At 40.2% G+C, this 23,600-nt stretch overlaps 1 protein-coding gene and 1 pseudogene across 2 annotated transcripts in view; one reads left to right on the forward strand and one right to left on the reverse strand.

The window, feature by feature from the left end:
* Positions 1–23,600, forward strand: part of LOC113902482 (multidrug resistance-associated protein 4-like) — a 298,821-nt gene that overhangs the window by 112,563 nt on the left and 162,658 nt on the right. For both annotated transcript variants that reach the window (XM_027557816.1, XM_027557814.1), the window contains exon 9: positions 6,490–6,591. In XM_027557816.1, the coding sequence (XP_027413617.1) occupies positions 6,490–6,591 (102 nt within the window). The remainder of the gene's footprint in view (positions 1–6,489; positions 6,592–23,600) is intronic.
* Positions 2,646–5,107, reverse strand: LOC113902068 (annotated as a pseudogene).

The raw sequence follows: 23,600 nt of genomic DNA on the forward strand, positions 1-23,600 counted from the left end.
GACTCTGTGGGAGAGGGAGAGGGTGGGATGATTTGGGAGAATGGCAATGAAACATGTATAATATCATATATGAAACGAGTCGCCAGTCCAGGTTCGATGCACGATACTGGATGCTTGGGGCTGGTGCACTGGGAAGACGCAGAGGGATGATACGGGGAGCGAGGAGGGAGGAGGGTTCAGGATTTGGAAAATATGTATACCTGTGGCGGATTCATGTTGATATATGGCAAAACCAATACAATATTGTAAAGTTTAAATATATATATATATATATATATATGGAATTTGCCTTAAAAATAGGGTCTATTTTTTTTTGGCAAGGTAGTAGAATGTTATAAGAATGAAAATTAAGGGAGTAATAAAGAACTTAAAAAATAAAAAAAAATTAAGGATTGATAGTAGTAAAAATATGTCTAGGTATTTCTCTGGAGCTGTTGCAGGCAGTGTGGGGTCAGTTCAGTTTCAGATAGTTCCTTGTTCCAGCTAGTATTTCTTCTTAAGGTCTACAGGCCCCTTCCAATGCTTATTCAATTCTAACTACAGGATTTTAATCTGTTGCATCTGTCACTTCCAGAGTGGTTCCCTCTTCTTTGTTTATTTTGGCTCCCTCTGTTTGTAGGTCGCTTCAGGACCTAATTTCCTCTGTGACACAAGAGGGTGAAGTTGGTCACTTATTTAGTCTCACTTGTTCAGTTGTGTTGTGGGGAGGGAGGAATGCTGCAAACAAATATTGCTAGTGTGTGTGTGGGGAGTGAGCATAGTGTATGGACCACATTGGGTTTGCCCCAGCTCACGGCGGCACATGCTTCCCAGGTCTACACTGCTCAGGCTCCAGATTGCTCTGCAGGGGCACTGTCCACAGTGGGCCCTATGTTTGGTGCACTTCCCAGGTCTAAGCTGCTCAGGTTCAGTTCCTTGGGTACTCTGCAAGGGCATAGCCTCAGTTGGGCATGTGTTTTGTGCCTTTCCAGGTCCAAGCAGCTCAGGTGATCAGGTGCTTGGTGAGCACACTGTCCCAGGTGGGCTGTGCATCTTAATCACCTCCCCGGTCCCAGCTGCTCAGTTTTCCAGGTGCCCCGTGAGAGAGCCGGCTCAGGTGTGCCATGTGTCTCCTCTGTGGAGCTGATCTCAGGCTGCGACCTTCCTGGCAGATGTCAACTGTCTAGGATCCCAGGAAGACGTGGTTAGTGGTTGGAAGCCTACTCACAGTTTGGTGGAGGATGCCAGTCTCTGGGGCTGAGATTGCCCCTTGCCTTCCACCTCTGGCTGTCGCATGCCTGCCTCTCTGCCTCTGGTTGGGGCAGGGGCCAGTCCGCAGCCAGCTAGATCTCCTTTGGTCTTTGCTCAATCCATCTTTATCTATTCATCTGTTTATAGACTTTTAGTTTGATTCCTTGTCCTAGCTACTGTAATTAGAGCTGCAGTGAACATCGGGGTACATGTGTCTTTTTAAATTTTGGTTTCCTCAGGGTATGTGCCCTGTAGAGGGATTGCTGGGTCATATGGTGGTTTTATTCCTAGTTTTTAAAGGAATTTTAATACTGTTCTCCATAGTGGCTATATCAATTTACATTCCCAGCCACAGTGCAAGAGGGTTACCTTTTCTCTACACCCTCTCCAGCATTTATCGTTTGTAGAATTTTTGATGCTGGCCATTCTGACTGGTATGAGGTGATATCTCATGGTAGTTTTGATTTGCATTTCTCTAATAATGAATGATGTTGAACATCTTTCATGTAATTATTAGCCATCTATATCGTTTCTTTGGAGAAATGTCTGCTTAGGTCTTTTGCCCACTTTTTGATTGGGTTATTTGTTTTTCTGGTATTGATTTGTGTAAGCTGCTTGTATATTTGTGGAATTAACCCTTTGTCAGTTGTTTCATTTGCTATTATTTTTTCCCATTCTGAGGGTTGTCTTTTCACCTTGTTTACAGTTTCCTTTACTGTGTAAAAGCTTTTAAATTTACTTAGGTTCCATTGTTAGTTTATTTATTTTTTTATTTCCATTACTGCAGGAGGTGGGTCATAGAGGATCTTGATGTGATTTATGTCATAGAGTGTTCTGCCTATGTTTTCCTCTAAGATTCTATAGTTTATAGTCTTATATTTAGATCTTTAATCCATTTTGAATTTATCTTTGTGTATGGTGTTAGGAAGTATTTTAATTTCATTGTTTTACATGTGACTATTCAGTTTTCCCAGCAGCACTTATTGAGGAAACTATCTTTGCCCCATTGTATATTCTTGCCTACTTTGTCAAAGATAAGGATACCAGTGATTTTGTTAGTGCTTTGGTTACAAAGATGTAGAAGTTTTGAAAGATTTACCCCTAACCTTGTACTGTAGGCAGTGTTGTTTTAATGAACATTTTTGCAGAATGCATCATTTTTGCAGAATGCATCATTTTTCAGGAACAGGTATATTGTATTGTAATAGAAATCCAATACTTTGTTTATACTTAGTGGATGCTTAATAAATGCTGACAGATTTTTTATAATTAACTACTTCACAAGAATTTTAAAAAGTCGTTTCAAGGAATGACTGTATGGACAATTAATCAAATTACAAGATCACTTGAATTGTCTAGAATAAAAAAGCTTTAAAAGTAATTATAATTTGCATGATATAGTTATTACTACTATTTTAGAGAAGCAGAGATAACTTTTAATTTTCAAAGATTGATGAACAATCATTCATTAGTTTGAGAAGCTGAGTAACAGGAAACCATACTTGTTTTTCAAACCATTTGCAAACTGTAAAAAAGCAGCTGGTCACAAAGTGCACAACCATTAAACTGTGGTCCTATTGACAATCCTTGGCTTGACAGGGACACTCACCACTGGCAATTCTGCCATATTACAGTCTGTGTAAAAATATCACCCTGGGCAATTCATGTTCTGTTGTCTTCTTTGATGCATTTTGTGTATGGCACTGCCTCACTCAAGGTAGTGGAAGTTAGCAAAACATCTACTCCAGACTTAAAAACATTCACAAAATCATTAGTAATGAGTCATCTTACTTTCTCTCCTTTGATAAAATAGTTCTAATTTTCTTTTAATAAGAAAGTTTCCTGAGAGGATTCTTCCCCGTGCCACATCATTGAACCCTTCTTGTTTTGTTGCAGCATACATGGCTTCAGTAGACACACCAATGTCAAATCAGTGACCATATTCTAACCTATCAAATCTTGCCATATTTGATGCCATTTCTGATGTACACAGTACATGGTAGCAGACAACTGAATAACTGGTTGGGGCAGGGACACTTCAATTACTTTGGCCCCCTCAGACTCAAAGAGATTAGCAGCTTTGGACCAAAGAGATTGTACTTCACTTGACAATTCTGGTCTAAGATATTCCTTTGAAATTCTCTTGCTCACATTGTTTGCTCTCATCTGTTAAACTGGGAAGCATAAATGGTTTTAACAGGATCTTGAACTGTGGTAGAATCTTAAGATCCTGCCCAGCTAGTATACTCAACACAATGGTTGCATTATCCACACATCTAGTTAAGATTCTGGATACATCATTGAATTCACCAGGGGAATGAGGCCATGACAAGAAACTAAGTCATAGCTGGATTTTAAACCAACACCCTCATAGTGGGCAGCTGGATTGCTGGTTGATCCTCTGGAACCTGGTCCTAAAGCAACGAAGCAAGTGAATGCTGACACAGCCACTGCACTCCCTCCTGAGCTTCCTCCAGTTATAAGCCAATTTGAATCCTTATTCTCACCATGAGACTTCTTCTTCCTCTTTTCTCTATATTGTTTGACTAACTCCATAGGTTTTTAACTGGTCCCAAAATGCCATCTGTGTTTCTGTATCCCATAGCAAACTCATCTAAGTTTGTTTTTACCATTAACAGAGCTCCCTGATCCAACAACCTCTGTGACATTTTAAGGTGATACATAACTTTTCAGCATGTTTGATGCACATGTTGTCTCAATGCCAGATGTGCTAAAGTTGTCTTTTACTGAAATAGGAAATTTCATCTAAATCCCCCAGTGAGTGACCTTTCTTATATCTTTTCTCTGATTCTTCAACTTGCTTTAAGACTACCTCTTCTGATACAGTAACTTGGTCTTCTTGATAAAGGAGAGCTATCTTTGACAGAGCTCAGTTGGAGTAACCTGGCCTTGTTCTAGTGCCACAGAAACTTCTTGGAGGGTCCAACCCAACGTGGTCCTTGTGCCCTGCCTGCCACCACCAGGACTTGGTGACAAAGGAGGAAGAGGAACAGTTGTTCTTTTGAAGTAGAAGGTGTTTATCAAATTTGTAGCTTTATGGCACAATAGATAAGGGTGTCAAGGACTTGAAGGCTATTTATGAGGTTTAGGGTAGTAGGTTACTATTCACGTCCATTTTCTTTTTTGAACATCATCACATGCTTGTTTCAGTTGCCCCCTGTGTTGGTTAAGATTCTGTGCCTGTAGGCCCTAGAATTATGCATGATAAAGCTACTTTTCACGGAAATATAGTTTGTTTTTCACTCATGCAAGAAACCTTGTAAAGCTTTGTATCTGTTTTATGGGGCTGCCATGACCAAGTACTACAAACCAGGTGGTTAAAACAATAGAAATTTACTGTTTCCTAGTTGTGGAGGTTGGAAGTCTGAAATCAAGGTGTCAGCAGGGTCACCGATCCCTCTGAATTCTGGTCACAGGGAGAATCTTTCTTTGCCTCTTTTAGATTTTGGTGGTTGCAGGCAAACCTTGGGTTCCTTGGTTTTTAACTGCCACCACTCCAGTTTCCGTTTTCTTCAGGTGGCTGTTTTCTGCCTGTGTTTGTCTCTGGGTCTCCTTATAAAGGCATCAGTCATCTTGGATTCAGGACCAACCCGACTCCAGTATGATTGAATCTTAATCGGACCCTAATCCCAAATAAAGTCAAGTTTTGATGTAACTGGAGTTCCTAGATAGGACTTTATGTATCTTTTGGGAGAGAGATATAATTTAACCTGTAACAAGCTCCATGGCTAGTATGATCCTCCATGATGTCAAATGCATTGTGACCTTGACCAGGCTGGCAGCCTCCAAGGTCCAGGCCATGGGGTGGAGAAAGGTCCTGGTTGTTGTCACCCTCCACTGACCTGGATTTAGTCATGTGGCTGTTCCTATCTGCTCAGGAGGCTGGAGAGAGAGGGCCTCTTTCCAGGTTGCCATGTGCGGCTAAAACCCAAGGTTTTGTTAGCATGGAAGAAAGAGAGCAGGTTTTGAGGACAGCCAGTAGTCTCTGCCACATGATCATAGTACTTGCGGGTGGGGGTGGGAGTGGTCTCTGTTGTTCAATTTCTCTCCCACTGTGTCTTTTCTCATTGAATTATTTCTAGCATTTAAAGGGTAAGAGGGAGTTTCCTGTATATGATTATATTAGTTTTCTAATGATTTTCAAGACTTTATTTTACTCAGCTAAATTGTATTGAATAGTTCCTATTAATAATTGGTGTGGAAAATAGCAAGAAGTGGAAGATGTGATCATTCTGTTGAGGAGGAGAGGACTTTGACTAAGGAGCAGAGACAAGGGTTTATGAAAAGATGCTTGTGAAAAGTAAGAAAGAGATAGAGGCTTAATAGCATTATCTTTTAAGAATGATGATTTTAATGATAGTTAATGACAAGTAGTGGTAGGGATTTGATACACAGGAGGAGGAAAGCAGAGTAAGGCTTTCATTCGGAGTTTCTTCCATAGGTCTTATGTTCCCAGCCTGTCCTTTGCCACCTGATTGCTGAAGGCCTGGGAATGACCTTCCTCTCTGTGTTCCCAGCAGTGTCACATGGTGCTTGGAACCTGGTGGGATTCAGTGAATATTTATGGAATCATTTTCTGTCAAAACCTGTATGTATTGTTAATGACAGAATAAAAATGTCCCAAATCTTGATGAGTTCAAATTTGGAGACATATTTGTTCTTTAAAGGGTAGCCAGTATACTTGTTAAGAAAGTTACAAAGATAGTTCCATGGCCTGGAACTCTTTTTTTTTTTTTTGGTGTGTGTAAATATATACACACTATAAGATATATGTGTATACTGTATGTACTATACTATATGCTATAATATTTTATACTATGTATTATTTAGTATTTCTAATGACCTAACACATAGTGACAGAGAAGGCAATGGCACCCCACTCCAGTACTCTTGCCTGGAAAATCCCATGGATGAAGGAGCCTAGTAGGCTGCAGTCCATGGGGTCACTAAGAGTTGGACACGACTGAGTGAATTTACTTTCACTTTTCACTTTCATGCATTGGAGAAGGAAATGGCAACCCACTCCAGTATTCTTGCCTGGAGAATCCCAGGGACAGGGGAGCCTGGTGGGCTGCCGTCTATGGGGTCTCACAAAGTTGGACACGACTGAAGCGACAGCAGCAGCAACACATAATGAAATACAGTTGTAAAATATATTGCAAATTTCATGGAAGCAATTATTTTGCTTTTGCTTTGTTCCTATAGTTTAAAAAATCTGTATTTTTTCTTTCTTTGTAGAACTTTCTGTTACTTGATGAGCTACCACAGTGCAATCATCAGCTGCCATCAGATGGTAAAACAGTTGTGAATGTGCAAGATTTCACTGCTTTTTGGGATAAGGTAACAAATCCTTAATTTCACTATTGTGACTGCTAAAGGACAACTGTGACATAGATTTATTGGAGGATTTTGAGATTTTACACATGATACAAAATGTGACTTGCTCATTTACCATGGAAGTATCTTATAAAAATTCTGAATCAGGAATGAAGTTTGCAATTAATAGAGATTAAAAATAAAGATGGTTGTTTTGAGGCACTAGCCTGCAGTCTTCTTAGTCTGCCAGCTCCCCAATTAAGGTCTTTTCCTTGCCTCAAAACCTTGTCTCTCAGATTCATTGCCTGTCATGCAGTGAGCAGAGTGAGCTTGGACTTGGTAACAATTGGGCTTAGCCAGCTAGGAGCCTTGCTGCTTGTGGCTAGCCGACACCAATCAGGGAATATTGGAGCAAGACCCTAGCAGCTGCTGGATCATTTGTCCTGAGGTTCTTTCCTTCAAGATTCCCTGAAGAAGTACCGGTTGCCCTCAGAGCTCGACAATTGAGACAAGCTTCTAGAGTCAACAAACTCGATATTTGTTATAGGGTTGCTGCTGCAGCTAAGTCGCTTCAGTCGTGTCCGACTCTGTGAGACCCCACAGATGGCAGCCCACCAGGCTCTCCTGTCCCTGGGATTCTACAGGCAAGAATACTGGAGTGGGTTACCATTTCCTCCTCCAATGCATGAAAGTGAAGAGTGAAGTCATTCAGTCGTGTCTGACTCTTAGCGACCCCATGGACTGCAGCCTATGAGGCTCCTCCATCCATGGGATTTTCCAGGCAAGAGTACTGGAGTGGGTTGCCATTGCCTTCTCCGGTTGTAGGGAAGTCTACCCAATTCGATAGCTGGTTCAACCAGTTCACTTGTTTTGTGTGTTGTTTAGTGTTGTGAGCCGATGGGCTCGATTTTGAAGTGTAAGTTGCTCTGGTGTGTACAGTGGGAACATTTTTTCCCCTCAATCTGGGCTTTTCCTTTACAGGACAAGCTAATTTGGTTGGGTACCTGTTTACAGAGGGGAGGTGTTGTTGGACTCTACCCTGAACCAGTTCATTGGGAACTAGTTCTCATGGGGCAAGCCCACCATAGCTCATATGTAGGGTAAATTTATTTACCAGATTTGGGAACTGGTCTAGTTGGAACCGGTTTATTTGGGAGCTAGCTCTTGTGGGAATGGGTAACCTAGATAGAATTAGTTCATTTGTTTTATAGTGTAATTTATTTACCCTATTGGTGGCCAGTTCATCCAGCATTGATGCTGGAATCTATCTTGTACCATTTTTGTTGGAATTTGTCTGCATCTTTTGTGTTTTGGTGTTTTAAAGCTTGCAAAAATGGGAAATATTTCATCTGTCCTGAAGGAAAGATTTTTGGGGTGCATATTAGATATGTTAAGATCAAAAGAGCAATGGCCTCTGTATGGCTCATAATTAAACAATCTGGCAATCAGAAGTGCTTTACAAAGGAGAGGAATGCTCTGGTAATGAACATGCCTGGGGGGCTACCTTGGACTTGAGGCATCCAATCCTAATTTCCCCTATAGGAACTTCAGAGAAAGAAGTGGCAAACTGCCGGGGACCAGCCCCAGCTGATCCAGGGTATTCGAAGCGGGGACGGCATCGGTGACCTATTTATTTAAATATTTTATCAAAGATATAAAGAGTAATAGGATGAGGATAGCTCAGTAGGAAAATTCAGTGGAGAAAAGAGGCTGAGTAGCTTGGTTTACGCGGGAGACCAATAAAACTTCAAGACAAGAAGTTTGCACCACTACGTAGGCCGCAGGCGTCCTTCCGTTCTCCCGAAGGAGAGGAGACACTGAGGCCTCCCTGGTCGGATCTTAGAAGCCCAGGCATAATTAGCAAGCATGGTGGGTTCCGCGCTCCAGATGGAGACTCAGCCAGAATTTGGGAGAGAGAGTGACACGGGGAGACCAAGTTTTGGTGAACAAGGCCCACACTTTATTTTCCAAAGTAGTTCTTATACCTTAAGTTGTGCATAGAGGATAATGGGGGAAGGGGTGGAGTCATGCAAGGACAGCAGTTCCTGGTCCTAATTGAAGCCAGGCTTTCAAACTTATCATATGCAAAAGTTAAGGTGAATTACATCATCTTCTGGCCAGGAGGCCTGTTAACATTTTAAGAAACTTATCTTTCTCTAAAGATGATTATTGCAAAGTCAGTCACCAGCCTCCAAAAAAGCATTGGACAAAGCTGCATTCCTATAGGGCAAAGGTGAGGTGGGCTCAATCAAGAAAAGAATTAACTCAAGGGTCCAAGGTTACAAACATTGAGCTACTACTTACATTTCTATACACCCATTATATCAATCAATACACTGCCAAGGACACAGTAGGTAAGGGGTATGGAGACTTAGCAGCAAACATTGGCCCAATAAATGAAAAACCCTTCACCAATACAATTTCTAATCAATCTTTTAACTACTCAAAAGAATCTGTGTTTAGACAGTTTAGAACATCTCCTGCCTCTCACAGTTGGGAGGCTCTGAACAATCACATGTGGCCGGAAAAACCTATTGAGGCAGGCTAGAGGATTTCCAAAGGAGTTTGTAGGTTAAACACTGTCACACCCAGGAATTATTAACTGGAGCTGTAAGGTAACTCTTGTTTCAGAGAGAGGTAGTGGGGGACAGCCCCCCGTAAAGTCTGAGGTGTAGGTGAAAGCACAAAGCAGAAAGTAGGCAGACTCTGGTTTTGGGAGTAGATGCTCGAGAATTTCCAGGGAGACTCCTGAGGCTTGATCCCGCATTTGTGTATGCCAAGCCTCCTTCCTCATGACCTTTGCCATGGGCGGAGCTCGCTCCCCGCATCAAACCACTGTGGTATTCTTGCTTGGAGAATTTCATGGACAGAGGAACCTGGCATGCTACAATCCATGGGATCACAAAGAGTCAGACATGACTGAGAGACTAACACTTACTAACACTAAAAATAATGTCAGCCCAAGGCACTTGACATAGTTATTTATCTCACTTTCAAGAGAACTTTCAAAGGGTTATCATATTTTGAACTTAAAGTAAATGCATTTATAATATTAGAATTTATAGGATTGGAGAGATAAAATGCTGCAGTATAGAAAGGGTTAACTAACAAATCAGATCAGATCAGATCAGTCGCTCAGTCGTGTCCGACTCTTTGTGACCCCATGAATCACAGCATGCCAGGCCTCCCTGTCCATCACCAACTACCGGAGTTCACTGAGACTCATGTCCATCGAGTCAGTGATGCCATCCAGCCATCTCATCCTCTGTCGTCCTCTTCTCCTCCTGCCCCCAATCCCTCCCAGCATCAGAGTCTTTTCCAATGAGTCAACTCTTCGCATGAGGTGGCCACAGTACTGGAGTTTCAGCTTTAGCATCATTCCTTCCAAAGAAATCCCAGGGCCGATCTCCTTCAGAATGGACTGGTTGGATCTCCTTGCAGTCCAAGGGACTCTCAAGAGACTTCTCCAACACCACAGTTCAAAATCATCAATTCTTCCGCATTCAGCCCTCTTCACAGTCAAACTCTCACATCCATATATGACCACAGGAAAAACCATAGCCTTGACTAGACGAACCTTTGTTGGCAAAGTAATGTCTCTGCTTTTGAATATGCTATCTAGGTTGGTCATAACTTTCCTCCCAAGGAGTAAGCATCTTTTAATTTCATGGCTGCAGTCACCATCTGCAGTGATTTTGGAGCCCAGAAAAATAAAGTCTGACAAATACACAATCAGTTGTTAGAGACCAGAGACTTTGGATACAATCAGTATATGTTTTATGCCTTAATGTTATCAAATATCTTATTACATAGTGTGAGTGATTTCGATCTTTGCTGTGGGCTAGGGTGGAGCTCCTCTATCCTAAGCTTCTGAATGGTTCTGGCTACGTTGGTGGCAGCCAGAGGCAGGAGGAGAGAGCAGATGGTCATAATGAATACCAGTGACTCCAAGTTGAAGGGTTGTACTGTGTGGCAAGCTGACAGGGAGAACTGGTGAAATCACAAAGATTTTCCCAGAACTTGGTTTATTCCTGAAATTTAGCAAATAGGAAAAACAATAGGGACCACTCTCCAAAAGTTCTCAAGTTTGCACTCCCAGTACAGCCCTGTTACAGACAGCTGAAAGTCTCCTCCCGCCTCCGGCTTTATAGTTCTTTGTGCACATCCTCCTGTGTCAGTGTAGATTAATCAGGATAACCAAACCTGCAGCAGGGGAGGGGGGATTCCATGCAGGAAATTAGTTACATAGGAGATGAAAGGACAAAAAAGGGAAAAGCAGTGGTGGATGAGGCAGCTCAGTGATTAGCAAAGGCAGGAAGCTGCTCCCACCCCAGGACTAGAAGGACTCAGCGGGGAGACGCCTCTACCAGAGGGTTTACCCTCCAGAGCAGAGTCTGGGAGCCTGGCTGCTGTCAGAGTGGGGACCACAGAGCAAATGTCCAGGCTCTGTAGACTGCTCCTGTCTTTCATGCCTGTGACTCTGTTGTGCCACTTGCATTGTGTTCACCTACTTCTGACTCAGCACATTTCATCTCCACCAGCAAGACAGTAGTATGTTCTATATAAATATATAGAAAATATACAAACCACATCCCTACACCTTTTGCACATGGGAACTCATACAAGGTGCCTGACCTACCTTACCTTAATAGAGTAGATTTGCCTCAAGATTGCCGGGAGAAATATCAATAACCTCAGATATGCAGATGACACCACCCTTATGGCAGAAAGTGAAGAGGAACTAAAAAGCCTCTTGATGAAAGTAAAAGTGGAGAGTGAAAAAGTTGGCTTAAAGCTCAACATTCAGAAAATGAAGATCATGGCATCCAGTCCCACCACTTCATGGGAAATAGATGTGGAAACAGTGGAAACAGTGTCAGACTTTATTTTTTTTTGGGCTCCAAAATCACTGCAGATGGTGACTGCAGCCATGAAATTAAAAGACGCTTGCTCCTCGGAAGGAAAGTTATGACCAACCTAGATAGCATATTCAAAAGCAGGGACATTACTTTGCCAACAAAGGTCTGTCTAGTCAAGGCTATGGTTTTTCCTGTGGTCATGTATGAATGTGAGAGTTGGACTGTGAAGAAAGCTGAGCGCAGAAGAATTGATGCTTTTGAACTGTGGTGTTGGAGAAGACTCTTGAGAGTCCCTTGGACTGCAAGGAGATCCAACCAGTCCATTCTGAGGGGGATCAGCCCTGGGATTTCTTTGGAAGGAATGATGCTAAAGCTGAAACTCCAGTACTTTGGCCACCTCATGTGAAGAGTTGACTCATTGGAAAAGACTCTGATGCTGGGAGGAATTGGGGGCAGGAGGAGAAGGGGACAACAGAGGATGAGATGGCTGGATGGCATCACTGACTTAATGGACGTGAGTCTGAGTGAACTCCGGGAGTAGGTCATGTACAGGGAGGCCTAGCGTGCTGCGATTCATGGGGTCACAAAGAGTCCGACATGACTGAGCGACTGAACTGAACTGAACTGAACTGGTATTTCTTGTCATAATCCACTTGAAGCATTTATGGAAAGCACCACTAAAATTCCATTATGATGTTAACTTTATGTGAATGTTGACACATACTTTGTCTGTTGTTTTTCAGTCGCTACGTTGTGTCTCTTTGTGACCCCATGGACTGTAGCCCACCAGGCTCCTCTGTCTGTGGGGATTCTCCAGGCAAGAATACTGGAGTGGGTTTCCATGCTTTCCTCCAACCCAGGGATCAAACCCAGGTCACATGTATTGCAGGTGGATTCTTTGCCTTCCAAGCCACCATATGACCAATTACCAAATTTCCCTTGTATCAAACTATGCAACATTATAAACTAATATATTTTGTTCTTCTTTGAAGAACATTCAAGAACATGTTCTCAGACTTCTATACAACTTGCATAATTGTACAGAACACCATATTGTGTTGTCCTGGACTTGCCTATGGAAAGAATGTGCACCTTGGCAGAGTCATTAGTAGTTAGGGGCTGTCAAGTTAGGTCATGGGTGAGAGGGCCCTTGGGAGGGAGAAAGGCAAAGATATTGGGAGTTTTGAAGAGAAACTAAGTCTTAATGAAGCCTCTGCTGGGTTGGGAGGCAGGAGATAGACATGAGCTCTAACTGGCTCCTCTGGACAGCCAGAGGAAAGGTTGGGGATGGTCTCATGGATGCAAGTCTCATTGATGAAATGATTGGAATTGATCTCAATCTCTAATCTTTAAAGTATATTTGGGGGTATCTCCAGATCTCCACGGGCAGGGGTTTCAAACTGTTCTCACACAGAGTGAGGGACTCAGCTGATGATCTTTGTTTAGTCAGCGGTCTCCTGAACCTGAATAACCATGAGGGAACGTACCCAGTACCCATGGGCTATGGAGTGCTGCCCCCTTCTGGTTGTGGCAGAGCAGTGCCTAATCCAGAAGCCCGAACAGGGAGGGAACTCAGCGTGTGGTCCTGATCAGATCAGATCAGTCGCTCAGTCGTGTCCGACTCTTTGCGACCCCATGAATCGCAGCATGCCAGGCCTCCCTGTCCATCACCAACTCCCGGAGTTCACTTAGACTTACGTCCATCGAGTCAGTGATGCCATCCAGCCATCTCATTCTCTGTCGTCCCCTCCTCCTCTTGCCCCCAATCCCTCCCAGCATCAGAGTCTTTTCCAATGAGTCAACTCTTCACATGAGGTGGCCAAAGTACTGGAGTTTCAGCTTTAGCATCATTCCTTCCAAAGAAATCCCAGGGCTGATCCCCCTCAGAATGGACTGGTTGGATCTCCTTGCAGTCCAAGGGACTCTCAAGAATCTTCTCCAACACCACAGTTCAAAAGCATCAATTCTTCTGCGCTCAGCTTTCTTCACAGTCCAACTCTCACATCCATACATGACCACTGGAAAAACCATAGCCTTGACTAGACAGACCTTTGTTGGCAAAGTAATGTCCCTGCTTTTGAATATGCTATCTAGGTTGGTCATAACTTTCCTTCCGAGGAGCAAGCGTCTTTTAATTTCATGGCTGCAGTCACCATCTGCAGTGATTTTGGAGCCCAGAAAAATAAAGTCTGGCACTGTTTCCACTGTTTCCCCATCTATTTCCCATGAAGTGGTGGGACTGGATGCCATGATCTTCATTTTCTGAATGTTGAGCTTTAAGCCAACTTTTTCACTCTCCACTTTCACTTTCATCAAGAGGCTTTTTAGTTCCTCTTCACTTTCTGCCATAAGGGTGGTGTCATCTGCATATCTAAGGTTATTGATATTTCTCCCGGCAGTCTTGATTCCAGCTTGTGTTTCTTCCAGCCCAGCGTTTCTCATGATGTACTCTGCATATAAGTTAAATAAACAGGGTGACAATATACAGCCTCTGCGAACTCCTTTTCCTATTTGGAACCAGTCTGTTGTTCCATGTCCAGTTCTAACTGTTGCTTCCTGACCTGCATACAAATTTCTCAAGAGGCAGATCAGGTGGTCTGGTATTCCCATCTCTTGAAGAATTTTCCGCAGTTGATTGTGATCCACACAGTCAAAGGCTTTGGCATAGTCAATAAAGCAGAAATAGATGTTTTTCTGGAACTCTCTTGCTTTTTCCATGATCCAGAGGATGTTGGCAATTTGATCTCTGGTTCCTCTGCCTTTTCTAAAACCAGCTTGAACCTCAGGAAGTTCACGGTTCACATATTGCTGAAGCCTGGCTTGGAGAATTTTGAGCATTACTTTACTAGCGTGTGAGATGAGTGCAATTGTGCAGTAGTTTGAACATTCTTTGGCATTGCCTTTCTTTGGGATTGGAATGCAAACTGACCTTTTCCAGTCCTGTGGCCACTGCTGAGTTTTCCAAATTTGCTGGCATATTGAGTGCAGCACTTTCACAGCATCATCTTTCAGGATTTGAAATAGCTTAACTGGAATTCCATCACCTCCGCTAGCTTTGTTTGTAGTGATGCTTTCTAAGGCCCACTTGACTTCACATTCCAGGATGTCTGGCTCTAGGTCAGTGATCACATCATTGTGATTGTCTGGGTTGTGAAGATCTTTTTTGTACAGTTCTTCTGTGTATTCTTGCCATCTCTTCTTAATATCTTCTGCTTCTGTTAGGTCCATACCATTTCTGTCCTTTATCGATAGACTTTGAGATCTGCAGACAGAAATCTGATGTTTGTATTTTGTAGTCTTAGCCAAGTGAAAAGTAGTAAAATAGGAACCCTAAGTGTCAGGCAAGAAGAAAGGAGTGGATAAGCTTAAAAATGTTTCTCATGTATTAAAATTTAGTTTCTTCTTGATCAGTTCAGTTCAGTTCCATTCAGTGGCTTAGTCGTGTCTGACTCTTTGTGACCCCATGGACTGCAGCACGCCAGGCCTCCCTGTCCATCACCAAGTCCCAGACCTTGCTCAAACTCATGTCCATTGAGTTGGTGATGCCATCCAACCATCTCATTCTCTGTCATCTCCTTCTCCTCCCGCCTTCCTTCTTTCCCAGCATCTGGGTCTTTTCCAGTGAGTCAGTTCTTCCCATCAGGAGGTCAAAGTATTTGAGCTTCAGCTTCAGCATCAGTCCTTCCAATGAATATTCAGCACTGATATCCTTAGTCTGGTTGGATCTCCTTGCAGTCCAAGGGATTCTCAAGAGTCTTCTCCAACACCACAGTCCAAAAGCATCAATTCTTTGGTGCTCAGCTTTCTTTATAATTCAACTTTCACATCCATACATGATTGCAGGAGAAACCATGGCTTTGACTATATGCATCTTTGTTGACAAAGTAATGTCTCTGCTTTTTAATATGCTGTCCAACTTTTTCATAGCTTTTCTTCCAAGGAGTAAACACTATTTTTCTTGATACTGTTTTTAATACCTATAAAATACAGCATAATTTGATGATTAAAAATAATTCTTGTTTTAGCAAGTGACTGTTCCATTATCAGTTCAGTTATTTCCAGAGGAATTTTTCACTTAGAAGATTTTCCAAACTTTTAATCTAGATCCTGTTCCTTTAGTCTTTCAGGCATTTTGCTAATCACATGTGATCACTCTCTTAAGAGAAACAAAAACTAGCAGTTACTGAGAAGTTTTCTTAATACTTAGTATATGTAAATATATATATATACTCTTAAATCTCTTTACCTTAGAAATTACAGATTACTCAGAAATACAACTTGTGAATGGCATGATGAGTACTCTGTCATTTGCTCTTGTGTTGGATTGTGCATGCAACAGCACATCTTTTTTTTTTTTTTTAGCAGAAGTACTTTGTTATCCCTGTTTAGCGAGGGCAGGTTATGCATGTAATAGATGTAAAATTTAGGGCTATCACTGTAACTTATGATGTCATACTTTACATCTATTTCCTTTTTTGTTTTTGTTGGTTTTGGTGTTAAGTTAGAGCTCTAGTGAGATTAGAGCCTTGACTGCCTTTTACAGGAGTTTTTTTTATGGTTGGCTAAAAAGTTTCTTTGGTTTTTAAGTAAAAATAAAAGACAGTTTTAATTTTCACCAAGAACTTTTCAGCTTTTCACAATTTTGGGTTAAATTTTTATTTGCTATTTATGACCATGTAAATATTATTAACTGCTAGGAAAAGTAGTGTGTAGTGATTACATTTTTTTTTTTTCATGAAAGCTCTTCCTACCCTTCTGAAATTTATCCATTTTTAATTGGATTAGTTTATATATATAAAACCATCAATAATTCTTCTTTCCTCAGTCAGCTTCTTGTCAGAACTGTTTTCCATGTGGCTGAAGGGCATGGGTAATCTTCCTGATATAACTTTTCCTGGAGCCTTCTCTCAGAGTTCTTGTTGCTCTGGTTGATTGTCACCAAGAACTTGACTGAACAACATACTCACTGTTTTATTCCACTACCTTCTGCCATTTTCCAGGCAACTGCATAATTCCATCTTTTCAAAATATTTTATCTTTTTGAGCAAAGAACTGTTCCAGATACCTTTTACAGTTTTCCAGGTAACTGAATTTTTTCCATTAAGAGGACTTTGTAAAGACTGAAATAAATGGAAGTCCAAAAGTACAATGTCTGGTGAGTATGGGGGATCAGTCAGAACTTCCCAGCCAATCTGTAACAGTTTTTTGCCTGGTCATCAAAGAAACATGCGGTATTACAGTACCCTGATGGAAGATTATGCATTTTCTGTTGACTAATTCTGGATGCTTTTCATAGAGAGCTGCTTTCGGTTGGTCTAATGGGAGAAGTATTTATTGGAATTAATCATTTGGTTTTCCTGAAGGAGCTCATAATAGAGGACTCCATTGCAATCCTACCATGTACACAACATCACCTTCTTTGGATGAAGATTGGCTTTTGGTGTGGTTGGTGGTGGTGTATTTCACTTGCCTGCAATCTATTCTATGCCACAATATTGTATAGTATCCATTTTTCATCACCTGTCACAATTTGTTTTAAAATGGAACGTTTCTGTTACGTTTAAGTGGAGAACTACCTGCAGAAATATGGTCAAGAAGGGTTTTTTGCTTAACTTCTATGAAACTCAAATATCAAAGTGATTAACATACCAAGCTGGTGCAAATGATTTCCATTCAATACTTTGAATGAAATATTTGAATATTTTGAATATGTCAGCTGTCTCCTGCATGGTATAGCATTGTTTGTTCTCAATGTCTTGATGTGATTTCTATCAACTTCAACTGGCATACCTAACAGTACAGCATAATCTAATAAGAAATATCCAGCACAAAACAATTCCATTCACCATTGCAACGGAAAGCATAAAATACTTAGGAATATATCTACCTAAAGAAACTAAAGACCTGTATATAGAAAACTATAAAACACTGGTGAAAGAAATCAAAGAGGACACTAATAGATGGAGAAATATACCATGTTCATGGATTGGAAGAATCAATGTAGTGAAAATGAGTATACTACCCAAAGCAATTTATAGATTCAATGCAATCCCTATCAAGCTACCAACGGTATTCTTCACAGAGCTAGAAAAAATAGTTTCACCATTTGTATGGAAATACAAAAAACCTCGAATAGCCAAAGCGATCCTGAGAAAGAAGAATGGAACTGGAGGAATCAACCTACCTGACTTCAGGCTCTACTACAAAGCCACAGTTATCAAGACAGTATGGTACTGGCACAAAGACAGAAATATAGATCAATGGAACAAAATAGAAAGCCCAGAGATAAATCCACGCACATATGGACACCTTATCTTTGACAAAGGAGGCAAGAATATACAATGGAGTAAAGACAATCTCTTTAACAAGTGGTGCTGGGAAATCTGGTCAACCACTTAAAAGAATGAAACTAGAACTCTTTTTAACACCATACACAAAAATAAACTCAAAATGGATTAAAGATCTAAACATAAGACCAGAAACTATAAAACTCCTAGAGGAGAACATAGGCAAAACACTCTCTGACATACATCACAGGAGGATCCTCTATGACCCACCTCCCAGAATATTGGAAATAAAAGCAAAAATAAACAAATGGGACCTAATTAACCTTAAAAGCTTCTGCACATCAAAGGAAACTATTAGCAAGGTGAAAAGACAGCCTTCAGAATGGGAGAAAATAATAGCAAATGAAGCAACTGACAAACAACTAATCTCAAAAATATACAAGCAACTCCTACAGCTCAACTCCAGAAAAATAAATGACCCAATCAAAAAATGGGCCAAAGAACTAAATAGACATTTCTCCAAAGAAGACATACAGATGGCTAACAAACACGTGAAAAGATGCTCAACATCACTCATTATCAGAGAAATGTAAAAACCACTATGAGGTACCATTTCACACCAGTCAGAATGGCTGCGATCCGAAAGTCTACAAATAATAAATGCTGGAGGGGGTGTGGAGAAAAGGGAACCCTCTCACACTGTTGGTGGGAATGCAAACTAGTACAGCCACTATGGAGAACAGTGTGGAGATTCCTTAAAAAACTGGAAATAGAACTGCCTTATGATCCAGCAATCCCACTGCTGGGCATACACACTGAGGAAACCAGAATTGAAAGACACACATGTACCCCAATGTTCATCGCAGCACTATTTATAATTGCCAGGACATGGAAGCAACCTAGATGTCCATCAGCAGATGAATGGATAAGAAAGCAGTGGTACATATACACAATGGAGTATTACTCAGCCATCAAAAAGAATACATTTGAATCAGTTCTAATGAGGTCAATGAAACTGGAGCCTATTATACAGAGCGAAGTAAGCCAGAAATAAAAACACCAGTACAGTATACTAACGCATATATATGGAATTTAGAAAGATGGTAACAATAACCCTGTATATGAGACAGCAAAAGAGACAGTGATGTATAGAACAGTCTTATGGACTCTGTGGGAGAGGGAGAGGGTGGGAAGATTTGGGAGAATGGCATTGAAACATGTAAAATATCATGTATGAAACGAGATGCCAGTCCAGGTTCAATGCACGATACTGGATGCTTGGGGCTAGTGCACTGGGACGACCCAGAGGGATGGTATGGGGAGGGAGGAGGGAGGAGGGTTCAGGATGGGGAACACATGTTTACCTGTGGTGGATTCATTTTGATATTTGGCAAAACTAATACAATTATGTAAAGTTTAAAAATAAAATAAAATTAAAAAAAAAGAAATATCCAGCACAAAACTTTGCAAGCCACTTTTGACACATTTGATCAGTCATAGCACATTCTCCATACACTGCACAAATCTTTTTCTGCATTTCAGTTGCATTTTTACCTCTCTTGAAATAGTAAAGCAAAAAAAAAAAAAAAAAGAAAGAGAAATAGTAAATAATGTGCCAAAATATTGCTTTTATTTTAATATTAAATGGCTACACAAAAATTCACCGATTTTAAAAAGATTTTTAAAATGCATACTGATATGACAGCTGTCATAATACAATCTTTTTTTTTTGTATTTATTCTTTTTTTTTTTCTTTTTGATTTTATTTTATTTTTAAACTTTACAATATTGTATTGGTTTTGCCAAGTATCAAAATGAATCGGCCACAGGTATACATGTGTTCCCCATCCTGAACCCTCCTCCCTCTTCCCTCCCCATACGATCCCTCTGGGTCGTCCCAGTGCACCAGCCCCAAGCATCCAGTATCGTGCATTGAACCTGGACTGGCGACTCGTTTCATATATGATATTATACGTATTTCAATGCCATTCTCCCAAATCATCCCACCCACTCCCTCTCCCACAGAGTCCAAAAGACTGTTCTATACATCTGTGTCTCTTTTGCTGTCTCATATACAGGGTTATTGTTACCATCTTTTTAAATTCCATATATATGCGTTAGTATACTGTACTGGTGTTTTTATTTCTGGCTTACTTCGCTCTGTATAATAGGCTCCAGTTTCATTGACCTCATTAGAACTGATTCAAATGTATTCTTTTTGATGGCTGAGTAATACTCCATTGTGTATATGTACCACTGCTTTCTTATCCATTCATCTGCTGATGGACATCTAGGTTGCTTCCATGTCCTGGCTATTATAAACAGTGCTGCGATGAACATTGGAGTACACGTGTCTCTTTCCCTTCTGGTTTCCTCAGTGTGTATGCCCAGCAGTGGGATTGCTGGGTCATAAGGCAGTTCTATTTCCAGTTTTTAAAGGAATCTCCACACTGTTCTCCATAGTGGCTGTACTAGTTTGCATTCCCACCAACAGTGTAAGAGGCTTCCCTTTTCTCCACACCCCCTCCAGCATTTATTGCTTGTAGACTTTTGGATTGCAGCCATTCTGACTGGCATGAAATGGTACCTCATAGTGGTTTTGATTTGCATTTCTCTGATAATGAGTGATGTTGAGCATCTTTTCATGTGTTCGTTAGCCATCTGTATGTCTTCTTTGGAGAAATGTCTATTTAGTTCTTTGGCCCATTTTTTGATCCGGTCATTTATTTTTCTGGAGTTGAGCTGTAGGAGTTGCTTGTATATTTTTGAGATTAGTTGTTTGTCAGTTGCTTCATTTGCTATTATTTTCTCCCATTCTGAAGGCTGTCTTTTCACCTTGCTTATAGTTTCCTTTGTTGTGCAGAAGCTTTTAAGTTTAATTAGGTCCCATTTGTTTATTTTTGCTTTTATTTCCAATATTCTGGGAGATGGGTCATAGAGGATCCTGCTGTGATGTATGTCAGAGAGTGTTTTGCCTATGTTCTCCTCTAGGAGTTTTATAGTTTCTGGTCTTATGTTTAGATCTTTAATCCATTTTGAGTTTATTTTTGTGTATGGTGTTAGAAAGCGTTCTAGTTTCATTCTTTTAAGTGGTTGACCAGATTTCCCAGCACCACTTGTTAAAGAGATTGTCTTTACTCCATTGTATATTCTTGCCTCCTTTGTCAAAGATAAGGTGTCCGTATGTGTGTGGACTTATCTCTGGGCTTTCTATTTTGTTCCATTGATCTATATTTCTGTCTTTGTGCCAGTACCATACTGTCTTGATAACTGTGGCTTTGTAGTAGAGCCTGAAGTCAGGTAGGTTGATTCCTCCAGTTCCATTCTTCTTTCTCAGGATCGCTTTGGCTATTCGAGGTTTTTTGTATTTCCATACAAATGGTGAAACTATTTTTTCTAGCTCTGTGAAGAATACCGTTGGTAGCTTGATAGGGATTGCATTGAATCTATAAATTGCTTTGGGTAGTATACTCATTTTCAGTATATTGATTCTTGCAATCCATGAACATCGTATATTTCTCCATCTATTAGTGTCCTCTTTGATTTCTTTCACCAGTGTTTTATAGTTTTCTATATATAGGTCTTTAGTTTCTTTAGGTAGATATATTCCTAAGTATTTTATTCTTTCCATTGCAATGTTGAATGGAATTGTTTACTTAATTTCTCTTTCTGTTTTCTCATTATTATTGTATAGGAATGCAAGGGATTTTGGTGTGTTGATTTTATATCCTGCAACTTTACTATAATCATTGATTAGTTCTAGTAATTTTCTGGTGGAGTCTTTAGGGTTTTCTATGTAGAGGATCATATCATCTGCAAACAGTGAGAGTTTGACTTCTTCTTTTCCAATTTGGATTCCTTTTATTTCTTTTTCTGCTCTGATTGCTGTGCCCCAAACTTCAAAAACTATGTTGAATAGTAATGGTGAAAGTGGGCACCCTTGTCTTGTTCCTGACTTTAGAGGAAATGATTTCAATTTTTCACCATTGAGGATAATGTTTGCTGTGGGTTTGTCATATATAGCTTTTATTATGTTGAGGTATGTTCCTTCTATTCCTGCTTTCTGGAGAGTTTTTATCATAAATGGATGTTGAATTTTGTCAAAGGTTTTCTTTGCATCTGTTGTAATCATATGGTTTTTATTTTTTATTTGTTAATGTGGTGTATTACATTGATTGATTTGCGGATATTGAAGAATCCTTGCATCTCTGGTTTAAAGCCCACTTGGTCATGGTGTATGATCTTCTTAATGTGTTGTTGGATTCTGATTGCTAGAATTTTATTAAGGATTTTTGCATCTATGTTCATCAGTGATATTGGCCTGTAGTTTTCTTTTTTTGTGGGATCTTTGTCAGGTTTTGGTATTAGGGTGATGGTGGCCTCATAGAATGAGTTTGGAAGTTTACCTTCCTCTGCAATTTTCTGGAAGAGTTTGAGCAGGATAGGTGTTAGCTCTTCTCTAAATTTTTGGTAAAATTCAGCTGTTAAGCCATCTGGACCTGGGCTTTTGTTTGCTGGAAGATTTTTGATTACAGTTTCAATTTCCGTGCTTGTGATGGGTCTGTTAAGATTATCTATTTCTTCTTGGTCCAGTTTGGGAAAGTTGTACTTTTCTAAGAATTTGTTCATTTCTTCCACGTTGTCCATTTTATTGGCATATAATTGTTGATAGTAGTCTCTTATGATCCTTTGTATTTCTGTGTTGTCTGTTATGATATCTCCATTTTCATTTCTAATTTTATTGATTTGATTTTTCTCCCTTTGTTTCTTGATGAGTCTGGCTAATGGTTTGTCAATTTTATTTATCCTTTCAAAGAACCAGCTTTTAGCTTTGTTGATTTTTGCTATGGTCTCTTTGTTTCTTTTGAATTTATTTCTGCCCTAATTTTTAAGGTTTCTTTCCTTCTACCAACCCTGGGTTTCTTCATTTCTCCTTTTCTCGTTGCTTTAGGTGTAGAGTTAGGTTATTTATTTGACTTTTTTCTTGTTTGTTGAGGTCAGCCTGTATTGCTATGAACTTTCCCCTTAAGACTGCTTTTAAAGTGTCCCACAGGTTTTGGGTTACTGTGTTTTCATTTTCATTCATTTCTATGCATATTTTGATTTCTTTTTTGATTTCTTCTGTGATTTGTTGGTTATTCAGCAGCGTGTTGTTCAGCCTACATATGTTGGAGTTTTAAATAGTTTTTCTCCTGTAATTGAGACCTAATCTTACTGCATTGTGGTCAGAAAAGATGCCTGGAATGATTTCAATTTTTTTGAATTTACAAAGGCTAGATTTATGGCCCAGGATGTGATCTATCCTGGAGAAGGTTCCATGTGCACTTGAGAAAAAGGTGAAATTCATTGTTTTGGGGTGAAATGTCCTATAGATATCAATTAGGTCTAACTGGTCTATTGTAACATTTAAAGTTTGTGTTTCCTTGTTAATTTTCTGTTTAGTTAATCTATCCATAGGTGTGAGTGGGGTATTAAAGTCTCCCACTATTATTGTGTTATTGTTAATTTCTCCTTTCATACTTGTTAGCATTTGTCTTACATATTGTGGTGCTCCCGTGTTGGGTGCATATATATTTATAATTGTTATATCTTCTTCTTGGATTGATTCTTTGATCATTATGTCGTGACCATCTTTGTCTCTTTTCACAGCCTTTGTTTTAAAGTCTATTTTATCTGATATGAATATTGCTACTCCTGCTTTCTTTTGGTCCCTATTTGCATGGAAAATCTTTTTCCAGCCCTTCACTTTCAGTCTGTATGTGTCCCCTGTTTTGAGGTGGGTCTCTTGTAGACAACATATATAGGGGTCTTGTTTTTATATCCATTCAGCCAGTCTTTGTCTTTTGGTTGGGGCATTCAACCCATTTACATTTAAGGTAATTATTGA

Source organism: Bos indicus x Bos taurus, chromosome 12 (genome assembly GCF_003369695.1).
Source record: "Bos indicus x Bos taurus breed Angus x Brahman F1 hybrid chromosome 12, Bos_hybrid_MaternalHap_v2.0, whole genome shotgun sequence".
Taxonomy (NCBI): domain Eukaryota; kingdom Metazoa; phylum Chordata; class Mammalia; order Artiodactyla; family Bovidae; genus Bos; species Bos indicus x Bos taurus.